This window comes from Corvus hawaiiensis, chromosome 4 (genome assembly GCF_020740725.1).
Source record: "Corvus hawaiiensis isolate bCorHaw1 chromosome 4, bCorHaw1.pri.cur, whole genome shotgun sequence".
Classification (NCBI taxonomy): domain Eukaryota; kingdom Metazoa; phylum Chordata; class Aves; order Passeriformes; family Corvidae; genus Corvus; species Corvus hawaiiensis.
In genome coordinates, this window is record NC_063216.1 from 37,864,825 (window position 1) to 37,891,799 (window position 26,975).

The 26,975-nt window shown below is 37.1% G+C and overlaps 1 protein-coding gene across 7 annotated transcripts; it reads left to right on the forward strand.

Annotated features, from left to right (window-relative positions):
* On the forward strand, positions 1 to 26,760 carry RASSF9 (Ras association domain family member 9). 7 transcript variants are annotated; one of them, XM_048302146.1, is made up of 3 exons: positions 140 to 409; positions 495 to 770; positions 23,114 to 26,760. In XM_048302146.1, the coding sequence occupies exon 3, from the start codon at positions 23,130 to 23,132 to the stop codon at positions 24,387 to 24,389; it is 1,260 nt and encodes a 419-aa protein (XP_048158103.1). In that variant the 5' UTR covers positions 140 to 409; positions 495 to 770; positions 23,114 to 23,129; the 3' UTR covers positions 24,390 to 26,760. The 7 variants fall into 7 exon arrangements, with proteins under 7 accessions (XP_048158107.1, XP_048158103.1, XP_048158105.1 ...); XM_048302148.1 differs by lacking the exon at positions 495 to 770 and adding an exon at positions 1,128 to 1,352; XM_048302150.1 differs by lacking the exons at positions 140 to 409; positions 495 to 770 and adding an exon at positions 1 to 101.
* Positions 26,761 to 26,975: the final 215 nt, after the last annotated feature.

A 26,975-nucleotide genomic window follows, 5' to 3' on the forward strand; every position in this document is an offset into this window, starting at 1 on the left:
GGAGCAAAACCCCCTCTTTCCCATTTGCTGCCTGCTGCCCTGAGGGTGACAAGGCTGAAAGTTTAGCAAGTTCTGTGCATAACTTCACATCACAGGAGCAAGTGCGTATTCCACCCCCCCCATCCCCCCTTTCTTTTTCCTGCTTCTAAACACCTCCTTCAAGTTCGCAGTTGGGCAGGACTCCAAAGGTGCAGCAGCAGCAACAAGCTGGAGTTCAAAGTTAGCAGTAAATTGCACAACTTCCAGCTCATCGCTACGCTCGGTGACTATTAACAAGCTGGAAGGCGCTCAGGCAAAAAAATAGGGGAGAAGGGAACACCCTCGAATTGTTTGGGGATCGCTGATGTTATGCCGCTGGGATCATGGCTCCTTTTGGAAGGAATTTATTAAAAACCCGGCATAAAAACAGGTAAAGTGCGTGGGTATGTGGAGGAAAAGGCAGGGCGATATGGGATGCATTCTTTTTCATACTTTTTGTTTGGTTCTGGGGGCAGGATGTGTTATCCGGACCGTGCCGTTCCCGGCAGCTGCACTCCGGGGCTCACCTGCGAGCGGGAGCCGGGCCGGGGGAACGGAGGGGAGCGGGCCGGTGTGTGCCGAGGGAAGGAGCTTTTCCCCTGCCCCCTTCCCAGGACCTGTCGTGCCCCTCTTCGCTCTGGCTTTTTTGACTCCTGGGCAATATTTTCCGTGAGCGGGAGGTAGCTCTTCCGGACTTCGAACCTTCCCCGGCTGAACCGAGGCGAGCAGTGGCGGTGCCCCGCGCTGGGAAGGTGAGGCTGGCCGGGCCCGGGAGAACCGGCTGCAGCCCCGACGTGCGCGTCCCGTCGGCGGCCGGGCAACCCGGAGCCCTTCCCCCGCCCCGGGACAAAACTGCCCGAGTTTCTCGTGGGAAGGCCGGGCTCCGGGCCCCTCGCCGCCCGCCTTAGCCCCGTTGCTCTGGGAGGTTGAGCGGCAGCCTGCAACCCCTTCGGAGCAAACCCGTCCCTTATCTTGTCCGCTGGCTGCCAGCCTGGGAGGTAGGAGAGCATCGAGCTCTCAGCATGGGGAGGAGGGGATGCTTCTTTTGTTTAGCCTTTAGTTCGGGATGGACTTGTACTGGATATACTTTTTTTTTTTTTTTTGCTTAGAAAATGCTTCAGAGGGACAGCTGTGGTCCTTGGGTTGACTACCACGAAGTTTCTTTATGGGGACTTTGCACCTTATGCTGTACATGCTTCCACATGCCCCACACACGGGCTGCAAAAAGGAGAAAAAGGGTTATGTGATCATGCTAGGTGCTAGGGTGGCTCTAGATTTTTTAAGAGTAAATTTGCTTGGACCCTATGGAATGTACAGCGGCTGAGCCCATCCAGGTAAAGCTGAACAGAAACAGATGACGGAAATTTTGCCTCAGTGAGAAACTCTAAAATTACTTGTAATCTCATCCCCATTTCACCTAGTGCTCTTCACTGAAATTTAGTTTGTATTTAAAAGAATACAAAGGATGATCTTTCCCATGGGGAATATATTTGAACTCTAAATAGTCTTGTAAATACGTCCCATTTCTTGTCCATGTTTGGGTTTTGGTTTTCACGTTTGATATACTGAAAATTATGTAGGGGGGTTTTTGTCAGGTATTTGTCAGGATTTTGTAAAAATACTAAGTTAGCGTATTATATGGAATATAAGTTAGAAAGATTATAACATTGTAAGTCAATGTTTAAAAATCAGATACTATTTTAGAATTATTAATGTTGCAGGTTACTGATTAAACAGTGTATTTTGCTAATGTGTCTGAAAACAGTAAAACTTTGATATAATTCTCATGTGGCCATTTTATGTTTAGAAGATCTAGAAAAGTAGATATGAACTTTTATACAAAATTGCTTTTACATAGAGCTGTAAATTTATTAAAGTAGAAGTTTTGTTCCTGCCATCACTTACCTGAATAAGGATTAAATCACAAAGCACAATTCCACTGTGTTCAGCAGTGGAACTGTTTCTCTTTTGGGTATTTACAATATCTCACACTAATTGCGTCAATCTCACTATGTTTGCTGATGTGACATTTTATTCCTCAGGAAAAGAAAGTCATAATCCAAAGCTTTAAATAGGCAATAAAAATTAAAATACCAAAGGAACCATTATTGTGAACATCTAGGACTTTCTTTTCATTTTATCCTCCCATCCCCAAAAATAAATGAATGCCTCTAATGGAAGAGAGTTTTTGTGGCAATAAGAAGGGGCTGTATGACCACAGAAATGTAGGGGGAGGGGGTCAAGAACAAAGAAAACTACATAGTTCTTAAGATGTGTTATAATCTACTCAGATATTTAAATTTCTGCATACTTAATGTTAGCTTTGATACTGAATTTTGAGAATTAAACTTGCTTATGCAGTTAGTAAAATGGTTTTGCAGTATGATTGAAGAGCTACATAATAATTCTTTCTCATTTTAATTGTATCTTGGTGAACTCATTTGAAACCTTAAGAAGTGAACTTAAAATCCTTCACTGTGTTTAGGCTGGTAGTTGGAAAGTCAGAACTTGAGGCTCAGTGCCTTGTCTAACTACGTGTAAAGAAGGACACAAAAGGGCTATACACAAATGTATATCTTTAACCTGCTGCTGCTATTTTTAAATAGGACTAATGGTCATTCACCTTTCTGGGAAACTCAGCTTTTTTGTTTTTTCTCTGGAAGTTTTTAACGACCATTTGCTATATGCAAATAAAACTCTTGAAAGGTTTAAGATAAGAAAATGAGGAATAAAATCTATGTTTACATGAGGACATAAAGCTAAGTTGAGGCAACAAAGGTAGGTGGAAGAAGAGCCAGAAGGAAAATGAAGGCGTTACAGTCATTTGCTCAGATAACAAGATGACACCACTGTAATTAGTGCTTGTCTTGCAGCATCGCCCAGAGGTTCCAGATCAGGGCCCTGTTTAATAGTAGGCTCTTCACATCCAGATTGTAAATTGTCAGTCTCTACCCCTTAGACCTCAGAGTTTAAACAAAGAGGTTACTCTTAGTCTGCGTCTCGGCAAGAGGCGAGGGATGTTGTCCATTATGGCGCGAGTTTTTAGAGAAAGAAACTGAGGTTAAACCTCAGGAAGACAAAACCTTTGCTGAACTACTGTTAGTATTTGAAAGATTTTCAGTCAGTATTACTCTCCTGGGCTGCTGAAATGTCACTCATACAGAGACAGCACAAGGCCTATGTAGCCAATAGATCACTGTAAACCCTGGTTTGATTTCAGGGGAGTGGCCTCTAGGATTGTGAGTCCAACATATGTTTCTTGGCAAGAAAGACAATAGTGATATTTTGATATCTTTTTCAAGAACTGTAAGTAGTTTTTACACTATTTTTTGTCCTTCTATAACAACCAGAAGTAATCACAGTCCCCAGAATGTGTATGTGCTTGTCAGTGTGTCCCCAGGAGAACAATACTTCCAAGATGCCCCACCCACTTACAAACCCAAATGTGCGCAACAGGGACAGGCTGTACCCTCTATGGCAACAAAGGAAAGTGGAAAGTTTCCTGCAGGAGTAAGGCTCTGCAACATGAATAAACTCAAGAGGATTTATTTTTATGCAAATCTCTTAAAGATGCTTACTTTGAGAGTGAGAGGAATGCTCAGCTCACATCACACTTCAGAAGTGTAGTGAGGGCAGAAAATGCTTAGCTGAAGGTGGAGGAAGAGAAAAGGCACTGAATTCTTTGCACATAAGGTTAGTACTGATCTAACACATTGCTCTGCCCAGAGACAAAACAGCTCTCTATCCAGATAGGAGAAATACAGAACATACATACTTGCAATGTTTAGGTACCAGGGTTTCACATTGTATTCGATTTCCTGGTTGCTAAGCAGAACAGGAATTTATGCTGCATTGATTTTTGGTAAGATTAAAACTTCTCTGCTCTTGGGTGCTAGATTTGATCACTTTAAAAAATGGGCCTTTAGGTTTATTTAAATTCTTCAAGGATATCTGGATCTATGTCACAGTGAGAAAACTGATCTTGTTGCTGTTTCTTTCATTGAGACCCCTTCCTTGGGTTTTGCACATAAGCCTTAGCCAAACTTGTTGAAGCTCTACTGTTTCATTCATGTTGTAGCTGGGAAACTGAAAGGAACAGGGTACAGATAATCCATCTTGATGCTGTAGGTCTGTCCTGTTGTGCACTGAGAAACACACCTTGAGAAATATATTTTGCCAGTGTACATCATGATGGCCCTATGTTTACTACAAATGTTTGTACACTCTGTTTGCATGCAACAATTCTGAACCCAGAGTAATGTTTCATGATTAAACAGGTTTGTTACAAATCTATTAATGTTTAAATGTGTTTACTGGTTTTGCTTTTCCTTCCTGTATTTTTTCCACCTTTTACTGCTTACTGTTTTCCACTGTTTTCCATTTTTTCCTCACTGCCAGAGGAGTTAGCATAGTGTTTCTCTGTAGGAGGCAAGGACTTACTTTGCCTACTTTTTAATTCTGCCTTTCTTTAATCGCCTCATCTCTGGTTCAGATGTAGAAAGAAAGACCATATATCTCCATTCAGTGTTCCTGATACAGAGGGAATTCTTCCTGTCCTGACAGAGGCCCCTCCCCAGTGAGACACACACTCAATTATTCTCTCAGTTTTTGTATTACAGTGCAGGGTAGTGAATTAGATTAGAGACTTCATCTATCTGATACTGACCTAGCATTTCCATGATCCCTCCCTTTTTCCCTCCCTCCAGTAGTTTCTCATTGCGTATAGTTAACACAGTGATTTGTGTATTACTCTGAACATCTCTTCTGCTCTTCCTACGGTTGAGTGCACTGCGGTACATTTTAAACCTTGATTAAGCAAAACTGAAAATGCTCAGCATTGAGTTTTGGACTGGTAAAGATTTTGGAGATCAGCTGCTTGTCTGAATGAACTGTGTATGACCCACACTGTAAGTCTCATGGGACCATGTGAGATGTCTAATACTTCTCTTGGATGAGCACACCCGGATAAAAGTCTGTATGAAGCTATAAAGGTGCTTTTTGATACAAGACTACGAGGTATTTGGTATGTATGTTGAAGGGGATAGATAAAAGTTTTAGAATCAGTGGTGCTACCTGTGTTAAATTTTAGATTGAAAAGATGGTGCTTGTTTGGTAGAATGGTAGAATGCATTCTTTTTATATTTTTTTTTTACTTTTCCCTGAGTGTGAGATGTATTAGTGAACTATCAAAGAAGTTGTTCCTTTTTGAGCCAGACTTCATACATTATAATTTATTTTCTGGTCTGGCTTTGGAAGATTTGTCTCGGGTCAAAATGGTTGCATACATTTTCTAATAGTCTTTGTACATATTTGTTCACTTCACTTTCAGGAAGAGCTTTTGTCTAGCAAAACACTAACCTTATTTCTAAAGAGTTAATTATCTACTATTCTGCGAAGGCAGGCAGCAATTTCATTCTGAAGGAGTAAATAAAATGAGTAATAGAAGTGTAATACTACACCGTCTAAGAGCATGACAGGTTATGTTGAAGCTAATTTGAAACACTAGTATAGTGCAGTCAGGCTGAGAGATACATTTCAGACAAAACCCCCATTTTTTTAGTAAAAGCTTAATAAGAGGAAAAATCTTGCTGGCCAGTGGTCATTTCGTATTTTACTGTTGAAAAACTAGTATTATGCATGAAGAAAGACTCTGACACATTGCTAAATGTGTAATTAATTCAGTAGACATAAGTAAGTTTTCAAAGATGGGGACTTTTAAAAATTCTATTAACTTTAATAAAAGTCAGTGATAATAACAGAGTAGTACCTCTTGATTTACCTATGCTCAGAAAAAAGTCTTCTGTTTGCTTTACATGATTAATAATAACAATTTAAAACTCTGGTCTGAAACATTATTATTTGAAAACATTAACATCACATATGCTGTACAAGCCTTAATTAGTTCATCCAGCTTCTATATTTAGTATGTTGATAAATACTTGTTAATAGTGACAGAAAGGATGATGCAATATAAAAATTCTAAGACCACACTTTAAGTGAAGCCTAGAACTGAGTGTTGGACATGCTGGTACCCAGTCATGTGCATAGGTAACTGGGCTATTATTGTCACTTCTATTGTTTCTCTAACGTATTTTGATACTCTGAAGATGATGACTTTCTGTCTTTTTCTGTATAGTGTTTCCATGCTAGCAATTCCTTGGGTATCACACAAAACAGATAAGAGACAAAGAGTTTCAGGAAGCTTTGTCCAAAAGAATACTTTTTCGAGCACATTTCTGGAACTTGACTCAAATAGGCTCCAGGATTAACCACATTGCCTTTTCCTGGTTTGACCTAGCCAGAAATACACTTAGGGTGCAGGTGTTGCAATAGTGATAATGATACTGACTTGTTTGTGACCTCAAAAAACTGATAAGCTTACTTAGTTTTCCTTAGCCGTAATTTGGGTGTTAATATTTACATGCCTCAGGAAAATAAGTAGGACATGACTAGACAGTGTAAAATGTGTAGAAGTACAGAGTGTGAAAGTGAGTTAGTGGGAGAGGTATGAATTAAATCTGTGAGTTATTTTTTTCTAGTTCTTGTACAGTCCATTAGACCTAGCTGCCATGCAGGGAAGTGAGAATACACTATGGATTGTTTAGGTTTGATTTTATGTGATTTTCTGAGGAATTTTTCAATGGTCTAAAATTTTCCATAATGTTAAAAATGTCTTGTGAGGAGGGTTTTTAATGTCTCAGAAAGAGAACTAAATAAAGAAATGCCATGTGCATCTTAATATATTTTGAGGTGGTTTTGTGAAGTGAACAAAAGAAAAGAAAATTACCTGTAGAAACTACAAAAAAGAAAGGAAGGTTCTTGATGGTAATGATAATAGAGTTGCCATGTAATTATATTTTTAATGCTATGAAACCCAAATCCTGATGCCATGTGGAAGTGAGGAAAAGACACCAAACTTGAAAGAAAAAATTCCAGTGCATGTTTATCACATCTCTCATGCACTTTTTTTATACCCTTTACTTAAAGATGTATTTCTCTTTCACCTACTTTCTTGTTTCATTCTCACTCCTGTCTACCTGAGTACATTTTTGCCTCTGTCAGTTTGAACCATTTAAATTGTAGTTTAGATGGTTCATAGATATGCTTTTTTGAGTGTTAGCACTGGAAGAAGCCAGGCTACCAACTTATTTCTTATGTTGTAATCTTGGAGATGGTGTAAGCCTTTGATTTTCTAGGTTGTGGTTGTTTTTTTATGATTTTTTTCCACATTAATTAGTAAGTTGCAGAATAATCATAGGAGGAAAATATATTTATAGAGAGGGTGTTTCCTGTGAATATAATACATAATTTGTTTATATTGAGGGTCAAAATCATTAATCTGATTAAGTTGCTTTCTTTATTCTTCACCCCTATTTGTTCTCTTCCATTGATTTAAAGAGTTCTGAGTTACAAATTTCCGATCATAATGGTAAATATAATCACCTCTATTGAAAAGCAGATTTTATTTTTTTCCTCCTTTTAATAACAGAAAAATACCAAAGCTTAAAATAAACATTTGAAAGCATAATATTCTCGTGTTCAAGGACTAAATCAGGTTTACGAACATTTAATAATCTATTAGACCTTTGTTTTGGTCAGGTATAAATATATTTACCTTACTTCAGCTTGTAAGGGTGTATGACCTCACTGGGATAATGCAGTTAAGTGAAGACTACTAATTTTTAAGAGAGTCTGCCCTTGGGTCTTGAACATGCAATTTGCTTTGTGTTAATAGATTCCATCATCCATATAGAACATCTTACTTTGCTTTCCCCAACCTCCTTCAATTCAAAGGATTTATTTCTACAGAAAGCGCTTTTAAGCTACAATGTTTTTCAGAGCAACAGTTAGGACACTGTTTTGATAACCTAAAATATACCTCGTTTGGCACAGGAAGGTATCACATTTTGCTCACTGATCAAAGAGTGGTTTAGTGATATTTTAAAATGTGGGATCTTGTGCTGATGTTCAGCTGCTGATGTTTTGTTTGGCTTCGTAATTGGTAAACTGATGTTCTGACCTGCTGTTTTGTTTGGACATTAGCTGTTGACAGACTTCCTCTGTACCGGTTGCTAAGGCACTGTGTATACTTTTTAAACTTGATTATTGCCTGTATCTCTCAGGACCACTTTGTTGTTGATATCCTGTTTTACTGAAAAGCTCTGCAAAAATTCAGTTTTCTAACAACAGTTTGGGGTTCGTATTGACTTTACTGCACTTTCCCAGACTCCTGGTATTTTAAGGATTAGGTAGATAACTAATAATGTTTGTTTATCCATGAAAGTCACTGCAAGTTTCAGACAAAGATCTAAGTTATCTTTGGAACTGCAGTTGTGGATGGTCACAGTACTTTTGCTGACACTCACATCGCTCCTGAGATTCAAGTGCACAGTAAAACACAAATGTCAAGCTTCATCTTACTCTACTTGAGCCACTGAAAATTTAGGTATCTAGTCATCAAGGTACTCTTTGTAGTTAATGGATACATCTAAACACTTCTGGAGGGCAATTCATTCAGTCTTAGACAGGCTGTCAGTATGGGATTAGTCACCCTTTTGGAGGTGCCTATTTTATGCCACTGATTACAGAGGAAGGTCAGAAAATTATCTTTGACTGCACATCTACATTTTTAAATAGCTTAAGGTAGATGATATGAGCTCCGCCCAATCACTTTTCATGGAGCATGCTCAGATTTGTAGAGCAGGTTATTAACCATCTTCTGCACCACTCATTTTAGAAATTAGAAAGGGAAACATGAACGGAGAGGTGAATTACAGGTAGATAATGTATGATTAAGGGAGAATCTTCCTAATAGCATGGATGTTTTCCCTGACCCTGCCACAAAATTCCTGCCTGATTTAGGGCAAGTCATATAAACCACAGTTTACAGAAATGGTTACTCACTGTGTGTTCCTCATTTGCTAATTCAGAGTCCTGTAAATTCTTTCATATAAGGGCTGAGCAAAGGAAGTTTACAGATGTCTTGCTTTGCACATATCTGTGGATATCAATTCAGTTAGACAGAGTGGGAATTTAAATGAGTGGATCTCTTTGGCTTCAAACTTTTGAGCTTTTGTTTGTAAAAGGGAGTTCTTTCACTACAAAAGTATGTGGAGATAAATTCAGTAATGTCAGCCTGAAAAGCAGTTGAATATCTGATGGTAAAGGGCATATATCAAAAGTTTAAATTTTGAAGTGTCCTCTAAAAGGGTTGTACCATACCTTGGAGAAAAGATACCAATAAAAATGCACACATATTGAACAAACAAAAGTAATAAGGGCTGGTTTTATGGAGGATACTTTGATGCTAAATGTAATTGTAGTAACCTAAGACAATGTTTAAGAACTTCTGGTGTTTCAATTCTGACTAGTAGCACTCCCCAGCCACCTGTACTCCTATCGTGTCTTACACTGGTCCTGAACACTGTGCAGTTTGTGCCTCCTTCATTGTGCATTTTCCAGGAAAGTCTTGTGAGGTTGTTCTAAACTGAAATTCCTTCAGTATTTAATGTTGAAGCTGCACCATTTTGTGCTGGCTTAAATTACAGTAAGGCAGACAAGAACAAGGATTAGTCTTGAAAGCTTCAGTGAGAGAAGGGAATCAGGGTTTTGATTGCTGTTCTAATTATTATTGGGTTTTTTTAAATGCAGTGAATATTTGAACATGATCTAACAGCATCTAAGTCCTGCCCTTTTGTTCATGTTTGTAACTGCTTTAGGTCAGTTCCTGCTGAACTTGCTGGTGTCAGCAAACCCCATTGTTAGGAGTTGAATCTTCTGTAGTACTTTCTGTGGAAGTTGAGATGTCCAAGTGAGTATTATGAATTTCAGCAGCAAGGAAGATACTTAAAAGTTATAAAATTCAATGTCTTCAATGCCTCAGTACCTTCCGTGTCTCTTACAAAACTGATTATATTTATTTAAGGGAGGCAGGTGACCAGTGTAGCAGAGAATGAATCTTGCTGTGCATACACTGAATCAAATTAATTTTTGTTGAACTAAGTAGCATGGAAAACTTCAACAACAATGTCAGAAATTTTTCAGTACTTGGCTGCATCTTAAACATATTCCTTTGTGCTAAAGCACTTGTGCCTGGTAGGCATATATTCAGTATAAAAATGCATACATGACAGCTTGTGCTGTATGTGATTGTGGAATGCATATGTATAGCTCATAAGATATACTGTCACATATGTACAATAAAATACGTTACAACCCCAAAATCTTTGTATATATAAACAATACATGCAAAAGTAGCCACTTCTGTAGATTGCATATTTATGCATCTACGTACTACAAACCTGAGTACACACCAGACTTTTCTAGAAGTCAGAAGTGACAAACAGAATGTGCACATGTCATGGAAGAAAGCTAAATATGTGTATTTCTTCCAACATGACAGAATTGTTCACATGGCAGAGGGAAGCATGCCTTCACCCAGCTGTCACTGTGGTAACCACTCAGCTTATGAAGTACCTTGTTAGAAGGCCTTTTTATCCTCCCGGAGCTATGAAGCCATCTGACTTGCTCATATGTTGAAAGGATCCCCACCTGCAAAGACATTTGGATATGTGAAATAAACACAGGATTAATTTGAATGTTGACTCAGTCTGACTTTCTGTGAGCTAATGACAACAAGTAGTTCGCAGTGTCTTTCTGGTGTCACAGCCTCCTTGGGATAATCACTATCCTGCCATAGATGTGTCTCACAAAACTAGCACCATTATTTTTTGGGCCTGCCTTGGTCTTTGGTCACAGTCACGTAGCCGTGCTTAGCTTCAGCTCTGCCCACTGCAGATTTTGGCCTATACATGCTCTCCCTGTTCCTCACCAATCTTTTGCCAGGAGTTACCACCTTTTCAGCTGCATTAAATTTTTGAATGGTTTCCTGCTAAACTTCCTAAATCACTTTTAGATGGCTATCTTAGATGGTTTAACAAGGCTTTTATCTTTATGGCTTAATTCAGCATAAGTCATTGGAGGTCAGAGAAGAAGCTCAGCTCTAGTGGGAGGGTTCTGATGGACAACCGACATGGTTATGAGCCTCTTCAGATGGACCCAGCTGGAAACACATTATCTGAACTCATTATGTCTGTCATAGAACAGGTTTTGAGCTTAAGTCACAGTCATTCAAATATTTTAGGATTCACATGGCTTTTTACCTGAATCACATGGAATGTCTCTCCTCTGCAGTCAGCTTCCTTCATCTTCTTACTGCTAAAAATTTGAGGGGGGGCAGGGGGCAGGGGCTACTGGACACCATTCTCTGTATCTCTCTCTTGTCTACACCTTTCTTCTTTGCGTTAATCTCATGAATTTCCCATTACTCTTGGTAATCTTTATGATCAAGCATTAAACTTGCTTCCAGACAGCAATTCATCCCTTTTTGCCTTTCCTATCTGTATTGCTCAGCTGGCTAGAGATAGTTTTGCAATCTCCTATGCCCTCTTTAGCATATCCATTGCTTGGGAAGAGCACAGTTGGTGAGGTTAATAATTTATTTCATTTGTTCAGTAGCTTCTTCAGAGAAGATGTGGTTATATTTCAGAGACCCTATCAGCCTGTGGCTGACTAACTACATATTGAAGCATTCATTGATAGGCAATTTTAGAAAATTACTTGAAAGCATAAGCTGCACAAATCTCTCAGACTGACAGTGGACACTAAAATGCTTCAGGTTTCTTTTTAAAAAAATTATGTCCACTCTTCTCGTTAGCATAATTATGTATCTAGTACTCAATTTAGCTCTTTAGACTGAACATTTATATAAGAGTCCACTTCATTATCTTGTCCTTTCTTCCTTTCAGCTCTTCAGATACTGTAAGTAATGGAACACATTTGTCACTGAATTGTCTTCCAGAAAGTTTGAGGGAGAAATTTAAAAGAAAAAAAAAAGAAAACAATTGATTGTAAATGACATCTTGATAGAACATCCTTTGAGGTGATATTTTTCAAAATGATTTAATGAAAGAAAATGAAATGGGAAAGATCATACAATATAGTTTCGAGGTGGGGTGGTTCACTCTGTGAAAGTTATTGCAATACATGGAGAAGAATATTAAAGCCCATCATGTCTTTCTTATTCCTGGAAAACTGTAGAGAGATACTCAGACTAGATTTTATGATATATAAAAAAGCTGTGCTGACAAATCATTAGATTTAAAAAAGTTAGGAAAGGGTGATGATTGGTGAGGTTGTAGAACAGCTCTAAAGACTTTCTCTTGCACAAAGGGCAGTCCTAAACCCCCTTTCCAGGCTTCTGGACGTTCTCTACCATTGCGTTTGCATAGCTACTATTCTCGCCTGTCACCATAGAACACAAATGAATATTCTTCTTATTTTGTTTTCTGAGCCTGAGTTCAGCCTTAGGATTGGCAAAATGAAACCTGGTCCATCTGGACTTTCTATTCATTAGGAATGAGAAGAGCGCTTGTCTCACATGGTGCCGCCAGGAGCAGAGAAGAAGTGCAAAACATGCACAGCATGTAAGGGTTTGTAAGAAGGTAACCATCCCAGCCTCCTTCAGATCAGGGAGTATTGGAAAAGTAGCATGAAGTCTTATTACTTCCTTGTCTGTATCTCATTCCATTATTTAACTTTCCGTATTATCATCTGTCTACATACAGTGAGCTTTGTTCATGTTTTGGCAGCTCAGACCCAACCTCAGAATGCTTTGTGTTTGTTTCTTCACTGGGCAAAATGAATGCAACAAAGGCAGGGGAGGGAAGCAGTGTACTTCTGCCTTTCAACAAAAGCTGAACTGAATTTCATGGAACCACAAAAAAAAAAAAAAAAAAAAAAAAAAGAAAAAACCCAAACCAAAACAAGCAAAATAACCCCTCGTACTCTCAATGCTTGGAATTCCCCTCACTTCTTTGATCTCAAAAGCTCATAAACAATTAGGGTGCTTCTAAAAGGCAGTTAGGAGAATTTTAGTGGGAGAAGTTAGATAACACAAATTTCTATTAACTGTAACAGCAACTCTGTCGTTTAGGAGCCTGTGTTCCAAAAGAGCTACAAATTATTCTGCTTCCTATATACTACTGACAGTGATGGAGTTTTAGACACATTCTCTACATTATTAATAGGATCTCCATAAAGCTTGTATAGTGTAACCAGTGCTTAAATATGCATAGGAAGTTAAATTAGATGCGGGGGCAATATAAAAAATTGTATTTTTGCAATATAGCAAAATTCTTGTGGTAGATGAAAGGTACCAGTGGCATTTTCATTTGTGCACTAGTGAGAACTACCTGCTGCTCAAAATCAAGACGTAGCATTTACTGTATTGATATTCCTAAACTTCTCATGTTGCTTTTTAACACCGAGGAATTTGAAAATGCCCATCTTCCCATCCCCCTGTCATGATCTAAAGAATTACTATCACTGAATATGTCAGTGTTTGTTTTGGCTCTGGAGCTTTTCCTGGATCTTCCATTCCCATATAACAGCTGCTTCCTCAGTAGCAGTTGCAATATACACATCAAAGCATGTTTTGCCAGTAAAGTAAATTGTTGATATTAATGTTACTCATCTTGGAAAATATTTCGTGGACAGCTAGTTCTCCTCTTCTTTTCTCAAACCTCCACCTCCACTGTGTCAAGCTACTTCAAATGCAGTCCTGCTAGGATAAATGTGTTACCTGTCATGCCATTTTGTGTGCACATCACGCTTGCTGGAATTCCAAACATTTTTTTGACTAATATCCACTTACCAACCTTACGACTTTGACTATACAATGGAGAAATGATGATTAGTCTGACAGGAAGGTAGATTTAAAGCAGATGTAATTTATAGAGAATGTGTACCCTTAGGGGCAGAGGAAAATTTCAGAGGTAAGACAGGAGGAAAGGGCAGGGGCAAATGCAGTCTCCACTGCAGCCTTTGCACTTGCCTGCAGGTTAAGTGATTGGAAGCGTAAACATGGTATAGGGCAGAGCTAATAAGTGGATGACCTAGTAAACTTTTGGTCAGCTTCACTGAAAATCTGCACTCGGACCTGGCAAATGAGGTTTTGCAAAAAAATTGGCCACTGTAGCAATGACACAGTGTCCTGTCATTATTACTTAGAGCAGAAAAGGAGTGTTCAGGTTAACCCATCATAACTATCACTCTTTTCTAGTGACCCAGGTGTATAATTCCTCTTGCAGTATCTCTTCTGTCTTTCTGTTAGTGCAATATCCTGAGTTAGTGCAATTTCTTGGCTTGTTTTCTATGTAGTACAAAGTCTGCTGTCTATCCACTTAAGAGATGAGAGAATTATTACTCTCAGCCCCTGTTGGTCCTTCTTGTTGGCTGCTTTAGTTTCCTTTTTTATCTATTTTAAGTACTGCCAGGGCTTTTTTCCTTCTTTTATTTTTCTTGACAATTGGTCCCTGTTCAGACACCTGTTTCCAAGAAGTACAGTTATTAGCATGAAGCACATGATTTCCTGTGGGATTTTTACCAAAGTCTGACATTTCAAGTCAGAAGCAATCCGGTGTGAATGAGTTATTTGCAATAAAATAATTACCACAATTATTTTGTTCAAACTGTCATACTTTTTATTCTGTTAAAAAAAAATACTATCCCATTGCAATTCAATGTTATTTCACTGAAATTTGTCATAGTGCACCAATATGGTAAAAAGTGTTTAGGTGAACAGAAATTTCAACCATAGATCATTGCTGAATTATAATTTATGCAATTTTGTACAGTAGCTAAGGTGATGGCATTTCTCTTCAGAAGAGATGAAGGAACTACTTACAGTTTTAAGTACATAAATTTTAATTCATATAGAACATAATTTGCAACAGCTGTTGCTAATTAAAATGCTTCATAGAGCCTTCCTGACAGTATGGGTATCTTGTTGAATTAAAAATTTATGCCTTTAAAAAAGAACAGAAAAATGAACATAAATTTATACCAGGAAAAAATGTGTTGTAACTAGCTAGTTATAAAAATAGACTTTCTTTAAATTGTTTTCTTTTTTCAAATATCTGAAATATTTCAGTTAGAGCATCCAAACTACTGTGTATATATGTATGTTTGAAAAATATCACATGGCTCACAAGATGCCTAATTTTATTTTATTTTTAGTAAATGCCTATGTACATTTCTGTAAAAGAGGAAGTTTTATGATAGAGCAACATTAAATGGATACAGAAACAGATGGTAGAGAGAAATTTATTTCTCTCTATAATAATAATTATTTTGTTTTCAGAAGTTCTGTGGTGTTCTTTCCAAGTCTTCCTGCAGTATTGGGACTACACTGATTATCTGTATCAAAAGGTTTTATCTTACAGTTAAAGTACTAGTTCTACCTTGTCATGATACCTTTCAGGTGGCCATTTCTCTGACTTTCATGTGACGCAGAAGGGAAGAAGAACCAGGTTTCTGACATGTCATGTATGGAATTTCTGTGTCCTCTATGACATGGACATTAACTGTGGACATTAACATGTTATTAACATGGATACTAATGTGTCCATTAATATTGGCTTTAGGTACTCATGAAGGGGAATGGGAATGCAGTTAGTTAATAGGCTCACTTGAATCCCTAAGGCTTTGGAGTAATTCCAGCTTCATTGGGTAGTGAGAGAGTAGCTGCTTCCTCACTGCTGCCCGTAGGAAACTCAGAAGTGTGTAATCTAGTTAGTCAGGAGACATACCAAGTATAAGATATGGCTTTTTTTGCTTTTCAAATAACTTTACAGAAGGGGACAGAAAGTTGAGAGAAAGGGTGATTTAAATGTGGATAGTCTGAATAAACTTAATATGAACTTTCAATATGAGCCATTTATTCCTGGAAGGTTGAAATACTTCTGACCCTAGCTTTCATATGGACTGTGTATTCTCTATACTTTTAATGTTTAAACTCACTTTCAAAAATCTTTTTGGATCAAATGAAGTTAGAGTTTCTTCCAAGCAAGAGCTGCAATACATGGCATCAATAGCTTTACTTTTTTGCAAATTTCACAGATAAAAATCACACAAAGACAAAGTATGTTTTGATCTTTTCTTTCATGATGATCATCTATTGTCTCATACATGCATACACACACACACACACACACATGTATATGGTAACATTCTGAGATTTTGAAAAAGAAACAATAAAAGCAATACAATAAAAGCAATAATACAATAAAAACAATAAATCAATGTTATCTAAATTGTATGTGATGATGTAAGTATTTTCTATGCTTTGACTTCATATTAGGTTGTTGACTTCATATTAGGTCAGACATCTGGTAGAAGCAGCATTCCCACACCCTTTCCATAAATCATTGGACATTAGGAAAAGGTTCTTCACTGAAGGTGGGGTTGGGTATGAGAACAGTCTCTCCAGAGAGGTGGTCATGGCCCCAAGCCTGTCAGAGGTCAAGGAGCTTCTGGATGATGCTCTTAGTCATATGGTTTAATCTTAGATAGTTCTGTGAGGAGCAGGGTGTTGGAGTCGATCCCTACAGGTCCCTTTCAATTTGAGATATTCTGTGATTCTGTGTCTGATAAATTAGTTAGCCCCTCTATACCCTGACATGTAAGAGTTACTGGTAACAGAAGCTCTCAAATTACAGGCAGCATGTGCCCTATGTTACAAATGTAGGTGATTTGTGTCAAGTAGGTATCCCTGTAATATTGGCTTATTATTTCCAGCAAGTAAATATAATTAAAAACCATCACAATTTGATAGATAGTCAGACGTATCTTTGATGATAGTTATAGCTCAGCTCTAAGAGATAACAGAGATTAATAATCTTGGCACTGAGATAACAAGGTTTTTAGAAAGTGCGTGAAAACAAGGCAAGTGCTCTCTGGGCCCTTGCACGTGGAAGAAACATCTGTGGGTGTTGAACAAAGAGAGGACCATAGCACAAATACATACTTCCCAAAAGGCCCAGCAGCATGCTCAAGGACCAGCCCCTTGAAAACACTAGATTATTAAATGTTTAGTGTCTCTTGCTCTCCCAGGATTATATATGCCATTGTGTCACCACATTTTCAAAGGAGAGCAAGTGTCTCAGCCACTGAGCAGGCCTGGCTGGGAGATTGCTCCTCACTGTGCAATGTGGCAGGTGAGAGACGTGGCACAGAACCTCTTACTGAGGAGCTGGGAGAGTACAGCTTAAGAAAGAACAAGGGGACTGCTGAGCAGCACGGGGAGCACAGCCCTGCCTGGATCTGCCTGAAAGTTTTATGTTTCTTAGTTCACTCTAGGAAAGCACTGAGATGGCAAACCTTGAATCTCTAGGCAAGGACTTCACTGCAGTAGACAGCAGCAGGATCATCTTTTAAAGCCTTTTTGGCTTCTCCATTGAAGAAAGTGAATTGTTCTGGGTGGTATCTTGACATAATGTAGGGGTTTGCTTAGAAGTTTAGAAGCACTTTGATCTTACTTTGAGGAGGTCAGGAAAGCAGCATACCTACATATCTACATACTCTCATCAGCTGAGGACCCCATCACAGCACTCTGTCAATCATAAAACACAATTATCATCTGATTTGTTGCAGATTAGACTGTATGTGCTATTGAGAGGGCTTAGGCTGTCATAGAATAAAACATGATTTTCCCAATAAATTGGTGAAAAAATGACTAAGGTATTTTACACAAATGGCTTTCCAGCATGAGCTCTTTGATGGAAAATTTATTTAGAGCTGTAATTCATTTTCAAGGAAAAAAGTTAATGTATTTCTTGGTGTGAGATCTATTTTCACCAACTGATATTAATTCCATATAAATTATTTCAATAACTGAGAGGAGGCAACTAGTAAAATTTTTTGGTCATAAATATAATCTCAGGTTTGAGTTCCTTTCCTAAGTATTTTTTTAGTTAATCAGTTCAGTTTTTCTTTGCAGAGGGTATGTCAAGAAATAAAGTAATATTGAAAAATTAGTTAATTTTGGGGGGGGGGAAGAGGGGAAGTCTAGAAAGAATTTGTTGCAGTGAAGGGAGACAAGATTTTTATGCTTTTTTTTCAACAAAGGCAAAATACTTTTAGTGTCCATTATATTTCAGAAACACTGCATTAAGTTGCTAACAATATCATATGGAAGTGATCTAGTCCCAACAGAATGTTTGCAGAAATTAGTAAAGAAAAAGAAACATTTGTACACATGAAGGTGAAATTCTAAAAAGTAGGGGGATCCCTTTATTTAGTTGGCATGATTGGTTGTAAAACTGTATATTGCATATTTAGGGAGATTGTTTTAGGAAGGCAAAGAATTATGTGTTTGATACGTATATTTTTGGGCCAGACATACCTTAAAGTCAGTGAATATCAAAGGTGCCCCTTCCAGCATATAAGCTATCTCATATTTTGATTTTGTGTGACATAAGTACATGTTTTTGTTTTGTCTATATGTTGCTGGAATGTATTACCTTCCCCTAGGCCTGAAGAATAAATAAACTAATTGTATATCTGACATACAGTAATCAGTTTGTGCTGACATAATTAAGACTGTGTGAGGTCTAGAGCATGATTAGGATGGGGTTTTGGGTCACCTTGAAGAGAAGCAGGCAGCAGAAGGCATGAAAATAGCCATCAAACCAAGCAAACAAAAAGATTGGAAATGTGCTTTTGAACATTACTAAATGGTCAGATTTTAAATTCCCATCTGTTCCTCAGTAATCAGTGGCTTTGTAAAAAAGGAAAAGATAGACTTGCATGTAGTTGTTATCATCAAGACTTTATATCTTAGATGTATAAGTAGAACATTTTGGTGATCAATTCAAAGAAACAGAATTCAAGCCAGAACTGAAAGCTTCAGAGCCTGCTTACAGCAGCAATGTATTTTAAAAAAAATATAAGTTGCTTAGCTAGTTTTGAAGAAATTTTTACTGTGGTCTTGAGGAAAGCCAAACATTTAAACTGGGAAAACACTTTGGCTGTTATACTCCTATTAACTGCTAGGTTATTAGAAATGCCAGTTCTTTTGTGTCCTTTACAAAACCGCAGGACATGAAAGTCAAGGAACTTGTAAATATGAGAAGGTTGCCTCTCTGTTAAAATGACTGTTTAAAAGCAGATCTTGTTCCTGAAGATTATAAATTTTAGTATGGCATCTCAGGAAAAAAAAAAAAATTTCCTGTTAATCACCAATATTCATTCAAGACCTCTTCCTTAGTATTGTAATGAATTGATGGATTTTCTTGTAAATTACCGGCTAAATTGAATAGTCAAGGTCTAAACTAAGCTGTGAAGCTATGATGTGTAGATACCACATTTAGTTGTCTTTACTAAATCAACTGCTGCTGTAACCTTTCTTGTTACATTTCTATCAGATAAACCAGAATGTGATTGGATTAATGTCATCTGAATCAATCTGATTGGATTAATCTCACCTGAATTTACCTACCTGAAAATGAACTGTTTGATTGAAGGTAGCCATATAGGTCTCTTGTAGTTAATGAAAGAGAGAAATAGCTTCATCTGATGGTTATTCCCAATGATCAAAGATGGGTTAGGCAGTGGGGATTTCTTCTTTGAGGTCTCCTCTCTTCTCTTGACAAAGAGGAACTTTGATGGTGAATTTACACTGAAATCATAACTTTCATATAAATTCCACTTCATATATGTAGAATAGAATCTTCACTTTCTATGAGGAAAGCACAGTTTAACAAAAGACATTAACATTTCCTAGTACTGGCATCTTGGTGCATCCTGAAAGTAAGTTTTAATAATTGTTAATCTGTGACTGGCACAATCATGTTTCATTTTTGTTTGGAACTACCTGAATTAACTATGATGAAAGAATTATACAATAAATTTTACTTAAAAGGTCCATGGTAAGGTGCCAGTTTACAATTTTTTAGTGGAGGATAATAAGGAACCACTTTTCCTATTTTAGAAGATATTGGAATTCCATGGAAATGTAAGATTATAAATGTCTTGCTAATTTCTTTTTGGTTAGAAATAAAGATCAAAAATTGAGTGAAGTGACTGAATAAAAATTAAGATAATATATGTTGGGACAAACACATAGAAAAATTAAGGAAAGAATTTGTACTTTAGCATTCAGTTTTGATCCAAGAATTACAGACATGTGCAGAATTTCTTTTGATTTCTTCTCTCCTTTTCTGTAAAATGTGACAATATAATTAAAGATGTAGGTTACATACATTAGATACATATGTATGTGTAAGTACATATTTTTATGTACAAGCTACTTGAGTTCTTTGGGTACCTGCATGTGCATACATTATGCAATTCTGCAGTGTTACTACTAGTTATATGCTATAGACAAAGTAAAAAACCATCCTTCCCTAAAAAAGCTTAATGTAAAGTCTGGGCAGACAGGTGCATCATAACTGAAAAAGTCACAGGGGGTAATAAACAGCTAAAAAAGGGTTGGAAAAGTAATTCAAAGACGTTATTTTTACACCCATATTGTTTTCAGGGATCCTGTAGAGGTTGCTTTACAATTATATGGTGTGTTTCCATCAGAAGTTTGCTTAACTCCTGCTGAACTCTGTGGGAATTCTTTATGAAAGTGTAGTAAAAGTATTTATCAGTACAATAATGATGGGATGTCTACGGGTTTGCAGATTTATCTGTAGATTTACTAATAACACAGAGAGAAACTGACTTCATAAGAAAACTTTAAAGGAGCCAGGAGGAGAAGAGACAGCTTCTGCTTAATCCACATAATTGGTTACATACTGAAAATATCAACTACATGAAAGTATGCCAATCAACCAAAAACAAGAATTAAAAAAAAAACAAAAAAAAACAAAAAATGGAGGAGTTTTGATTTGAAAACAAATTGCATAAGACACTCAGAAGAATGCTAGAAGAGACAGCTTTCACTTCCTGAAATGTATTTCTTGATTGCAAAAGAAACCAGGAAAGATACAGCCTGAATTTACTGCCTCAGATTTCCCAGTATGGTATTTCATATACTTTTATGCCTTTGTTTTTCTTTATTGTCATTACTTTTATAAATCTAAATTCCATGACTGGTAATGCACTTATATTTGTAAATCAGTTATTTATGTATCAGTAGTGAACATGGTTTGAGACACTGTATTTTTGATAATTCATTTTTCCTTGTTTTTATAAATAATAAATAATGTAGCTCAGTAGTTTATTTGTTGCTTTTTTTCTTTTCATATCTGTAGTGTAAAGCAAATACGGAGTTATTTTAGTCACAGTGGACTTATGTTGCAACTGGCTATTTACCTGAATTTCACTTAACTGGCAATCTGTCTACAGAAAAAAAAAATTATAACATCCTGTATACCATAAATCTCAAAGGACTTACAGATACTGATTTTTTAGCACGTGATGTACTTCACAGTAATGCCATTTAATCTCATATGATCCTTCATTCCTTCCTCCCTGGTTAAACTTGAATATTACTCCTTCTTTGTGCCACTTTGCCATTTTCTGTGTCTGTAATATATGCTTTCTTATTTTGAGAAGTAGTCTATGAAAACATTATTAATCTTTCGAGCACCAGTTTCAAAAAATAATTACTGTAAAATGCTGGTCTGTGAGGAGGAGCTACTGGAGAAGGAAAATGATGTTATTACTCAGAGTCATCTACCAAAACACACATTTTACAGAGAATGTTCCAAGACCTGAAGCAATGTAGTTGGACAGAGCTCTCCTGTGAGAGAATAGTAATAAACTTACACTTGTCAGTTTTATTAGTATTCATTTGCAGTTTCCTCTCTTTTAAGGATTTTTGCCTCCTGGTCAGAGTGGCACCTAGAGCTGAGTCAATCATAGTTCAATTTATTGGATTGCAGTGTGTCTGTCATGTTGTGTAATAACTAAGAAAAAAGAACAAGTTGGATTGCTTTACTAATAATAGGGTATAACCATAATTAAGCCAAATAAAACTCCATTCCTAGTACAACTCAGAAGTCTAGAAAAGTTCTATGAATATGTAGTCCTAGATAGAAACAAATGCTGTATTGAGTCCTTTGAACATTACCTGAGTAGTTATTTTCCTTTTCAAGCTTTTGAAGCTACTCCATCAGACTAGGTTAAACCTCATTCATTCAAATTAACTGCGAGGGATACCAGAAAATCCAAAGAAAGGCATTTTTCCTCAGGGAATTTACTGTTTTATCATTTTATGCAAGAGGTCAAATCATCACGTCTGGGCAAGAAGCAAATTATTCATGTGGAGTCTTGAGAACACAAATATCCAGGCAACTCTGCCAACATAGGCCCACAGCAGTCCAGGACCAGATGGGGGCAAAATGAAGAATTAGTTGTAAAGTGAACTTCTACCTTTGGTCAACTGAATTGTTGTCTGGGCACTACTGATTGTACTGATTAGACAGTTACAGGAGCCGTAGTGGGATCTCAGACACCTGGAGTTAGGTATCTCAATGTATAAGGTTAATAGCACATTCACTGTAATTCATAAACAAACAAGTAAATAAACAAGGTAAATAAAATAACTTTTTTGCTTTTCTTGCATTTCTGTATCATTTCAAATGTGATAAAATACAGACCCATGTATGTATTCTTTTGCAGCTGGTATTCTCTCACAACTCACTGGAATTCAGGCTATTTGGTGCTTCAGGAAGAGCAACAAATTTATTGACACTTACTAGTGAAAAAAAAAAATTGGAACACAAATGTTTTTATGCTTGTGTGGGTGCAGGTGTGGCAGAAGAGCTGTAGATTTATCCTATTGTCAGATTCATCTTTCCTCAGTCCATCTGTGTTCAGTGCACTCTTCCATTCAGAAGCCATTTCTAAGAGCTTAGAAATGTTTGTGCAGTCTCTGTAATGAGAACAAATATGAAGATCCGAAAGCCATGTTATCCTAGGACAGTCTGAAAGTGTAAGGCAGATTGCCAAACTTTATCACTGATTGTTAATACACACTTACTATGTGTACAAAACCAATATTTGATAAAAGACATTTTGTGTGAGATTCTCATTCAGCTGGACTAGTAATAATATTAAAGCACTAGCCAATTAAAGCTGTTACTTAATCCAAAGACATTTCTTCATGCAATTTAAGCAAGCCTATTGTCTTGTACAATGATACAGGAGTTTTTCAATGTGTTAGTCATATCAGAATTATAGTAATTATTCATACTGTCTCTGCCATTGATATGTAATTTATACATGGTCTCTTGCTTTCCAGATCTCCCAGCAAGGACATGGCTTCAAATGAAAGAGAGATTGTGGTTTGGGTTTGCCAGGAGGAGAAGATTGTATGTGGCCTGACAAAGCGCACAACTTGCTCAGAAGTGATTCAAGCACTGCTTGAGGAACATCAGACAACATTTGGAGAGAAAAAGGTCCTTTTTGGAAAACCTAGTGATTACTGCATTGTAGAAAAATGGAGAGGCTCAGAGCGAGTACTGCCTCCCTTGACAAAGATTCTGAGACTTTGGAAGGCATGGGGGGAAGAGCAGTCTAATTTGCATTTTGTGTTGGTAAAGTCAGATGCTTTCCTCTCATTTCCATTGTGGAAGACAGCTGAAGCCAAGGTAGTACAAAATGTAGAAAAGCAGTGGGACCTCAGTCCAGCAAACTACATGAAGATGTTGCCAATAGACAAGCAAAAGAAAATTGTGAGGAAGACTTTCCGGAAACTGGCCAAGCTTAAGCAGGACAGTGTTCAGCAAGAGAGAGATAATATGGAGACACTGATTCATCTGATCATTTCTCAAGATCATACCATTCATCAACAGGTCCTTAGAATGAAAGAACTAGATATGGAAATTGAAAAATGTGAAGCGAAATTCCATCTAGATCGTGTGGCAAATGATGGAGAAAATTATGTGCAGGACTCCTATTTAATGATCAATACAAGTGAGGCTGAGCAGCAAGGGAGTAGGCCATCTGATCAAAAAGAGATGCATGACTATTTGAGCAAAAGTGAGGGAATTTTACAGGTTGAAGAGAGACTGAAACATCACAGACAATTAATAGAGAACCTGTGTGCTGAAATTGAAAGAGAGGTACACGGTTTATGCACGGAAAAAAATGGAGAGGATTTTCACACAGAAGGAGCAGCTGATGCTGAACTGGAAACCTCAGATTTGGAAAGTGTAAAACATGAGCTGGAAAAAAGTATGAAAGATGGTCTGAGAATCAACTCATACCTGAGCTGCATCCAGAAAGAACTTACATACAGGGACTCACTGCTTCAAAAGAAGGAAAAAGAATATGAACTTCTTACAGAAGAATTTAATTCACTTCATGTTAAAGACAACATTGAAACTAGGCTTCAGTCAAATGAAGAGCCATCCAAGGGCAGTGGCATCTCCAGTAACAGCATTGCTATTCCTGACTTTGTTCATAGAGTGACTAATCTGGACATAAATGATACAGACTCTGACACTGGAATCAGCTCTACACACAGTCAGGACTCTGAAATAACTGCAGGGGACATGGTACTGTTGTCAACATAGTTGAAAACAGTTATGCATTTTTGAAAATTTTGCTTTGGAGGATATTTATAAGAGTTAGTAAACCTGTTGTCTTGAAAGTTAGCTCTTCAAGATATTAAAGCTGTGGCACTGCTTTAGCAAAGTAAACAGTGTCTATTTATGTCCTGAATAGTATACTTGTGCTAGAATGCATTGGTTAACTGGTAATAGGTGCAAAGTTTTTGACTTTGCTAGGTCAAGACAGATAGTTTAGACTTTGTAATATTGTTACTCTGTGAAACAGGAGCATTCTGATTGGCTTGGACCAAAATTTTGGAGATTTCATGTCCTTTCATCTTTGGATCCACTCCTGCTTCTCTTAATGTTTTAGGAACATGAAAGAGACTAGGGAAAACTAGGGCAGGAGCTTGATCTTCTGCTCTGTTACATTAGCTTTATGCAGATGGAGTTTCCTTGCTATGAAGCTGCTGTAAAGGAATATATAACTGAGCATTTAATCTGTTAAAAAATAGTTTTCATGATAATGTAGAACAAAAGAAATATAATTACATTTATGCTGATTTTTTAAATCTAGTTTATATATAATATCAGGATGATATTTTTAAAAACTCCCAAGTCTCATTTTAAAAATTACCTTGCACACATGGGTTTTTAATTTTAATTCTCTTTCAGCAGCTTTTATCTGCTTTTAAGATCCTTAAACTCCCTACTTATCTGCTGTTACCCTGTAGTTGCCCCAGTGATGTTTAAGTCCGCGTAGTTCCTGCCAGCAGGCATGTCAGAACTGCTTACGTCCTGCTTGTGCGAGACACTCAAATCCCAGGCTCACACCTAGCCCTAGAGGCATTTTCAGCAAGACTTTCTCCTGCCTATCTCACCGGTTGGATCCAGTGTCTTAAGCCTCCTCAAAACATGACTACCAAAAAAAGTGTAACAGAAGCAACAGGCAGGAACCAGACATTTTAGTCTCTGACTAGACACTGTTTCACAATAGCTAGCTAGCAACTATTTTCACGTAGCAAGTAGGTTTTCAAATCCCATCTCATACTGTTTTGGAGCAGGAACCCATAAATCCTAATTCCTCAGTGAGGACTTTGGGATAAAGATAAAACTGGTCCACTTTATATAGCTAATAAAGTATTGGGCTCCAGGTAAAATAAAAAAATTAAAAAAAAAAAAAGAAATGCAAACCAAAAGAATTTTACAACTATGTGGTTAAGTCAATTTTTTTCATTTAGGATGTAGTAGTTTATCTCAAACCCTTCTCCAGCACATTGCTGTAAATCCAAAGCAAAGCTGTAGAATTGAATTGTCTCCTCATTTACCAAACAAGATTTCTAACTCTGTGCTAGAGGCTCTGCTAATAGAGAACACATGCATAATTTTTGGGGTGCCATGTTTATATTTTATAGATCAATCTGTTTAATACCTCTGATTAAAGGAATTGAATTGAGAAATAATTACAATATTTCTGAAAAAAGTTCAGCCATGCAAAATTCAAAGAGATCCTGGAATTAACAGCCTACAAAGTAAGCAAATTGACAGTACCTAGAAGGTATAAATGTAAAATTCTTTCAGATACACGGTTTTATTTTTCTATCATTTACTTCTCCTAAATGTCTTGTGTTTTCTAAAATGGCCAAAGTGCTAGGACTAGTGATTAGCACATATTTAATGCAGAAAAACAAAAAAGGAAAAGAAAACAAAACAAAGCCTTTTCTAAAAGGAAAATTTTTGTGGTTTGTTTGTTGTGGGGTTTTTTTCCTAATCCTGGATATTATAAATAGTTTCTGTTTCAGCAAAGTGTGCTAGTTGCCTTAATATATTTTGTGTTGTATTTTTTCATACAGTGTTATTTGAATGCTTCAATAATAATGTGTCATATTTAGACTCATCAGCTCCTGATGGAAACACATGTATGAAATATCTTATCTTTGTAATAATTTATTAACGCAGCTCTGCATCTTTTGACCTCTGTGGTATCACTCTGACAAGTAGTTAAGCCCAGAGCTCTGAATGCTGAGAGTAGACTAATGTATTCTATGAGTTCTTATGAGTTTAGTTAACAATAGTTACAATTTGTATTGAGTCCTTTTTTTTTATATATAAATACATAGAGGATAGAGAATTGAAACAATAATATACACAGCTGTGCAGGCTAGTACAAGACGCGTGGGGGGAAAAATTAATTTCCACTCATACTCTACCAGATTTATTTTGCTCATAGGAACTTGTGCCGGTTCTCTCAACTGATCTTTATCCACACTAGGTGGTTGATTGTACCTCCCCTGCAACTTGTAGGTCCTAATAGTATTACTGTTTTAAGAAGAAAGTAGGAAAAATAGGTTGAGAGAGAATATTTCTTAAAAAATAAAACAATATTAAAAATCCAGTGTTTTGGAGCATTTATTTGAAGTTTGTACTTTGATATCTCAGATAAACTTTTTTCTTTCAGAATTTAGAATGTACAAGATGATTAAAGACTGTGTGCACTCTTTGCTATTTATCTGCCTCTACACTTTCCACGTACTTGTTAGACCTGGTTTTAGCATGCTAAAAATATTGTTTATGAACCTTTATGGTCCTTACTTCCTCCTTTGTCTTGGC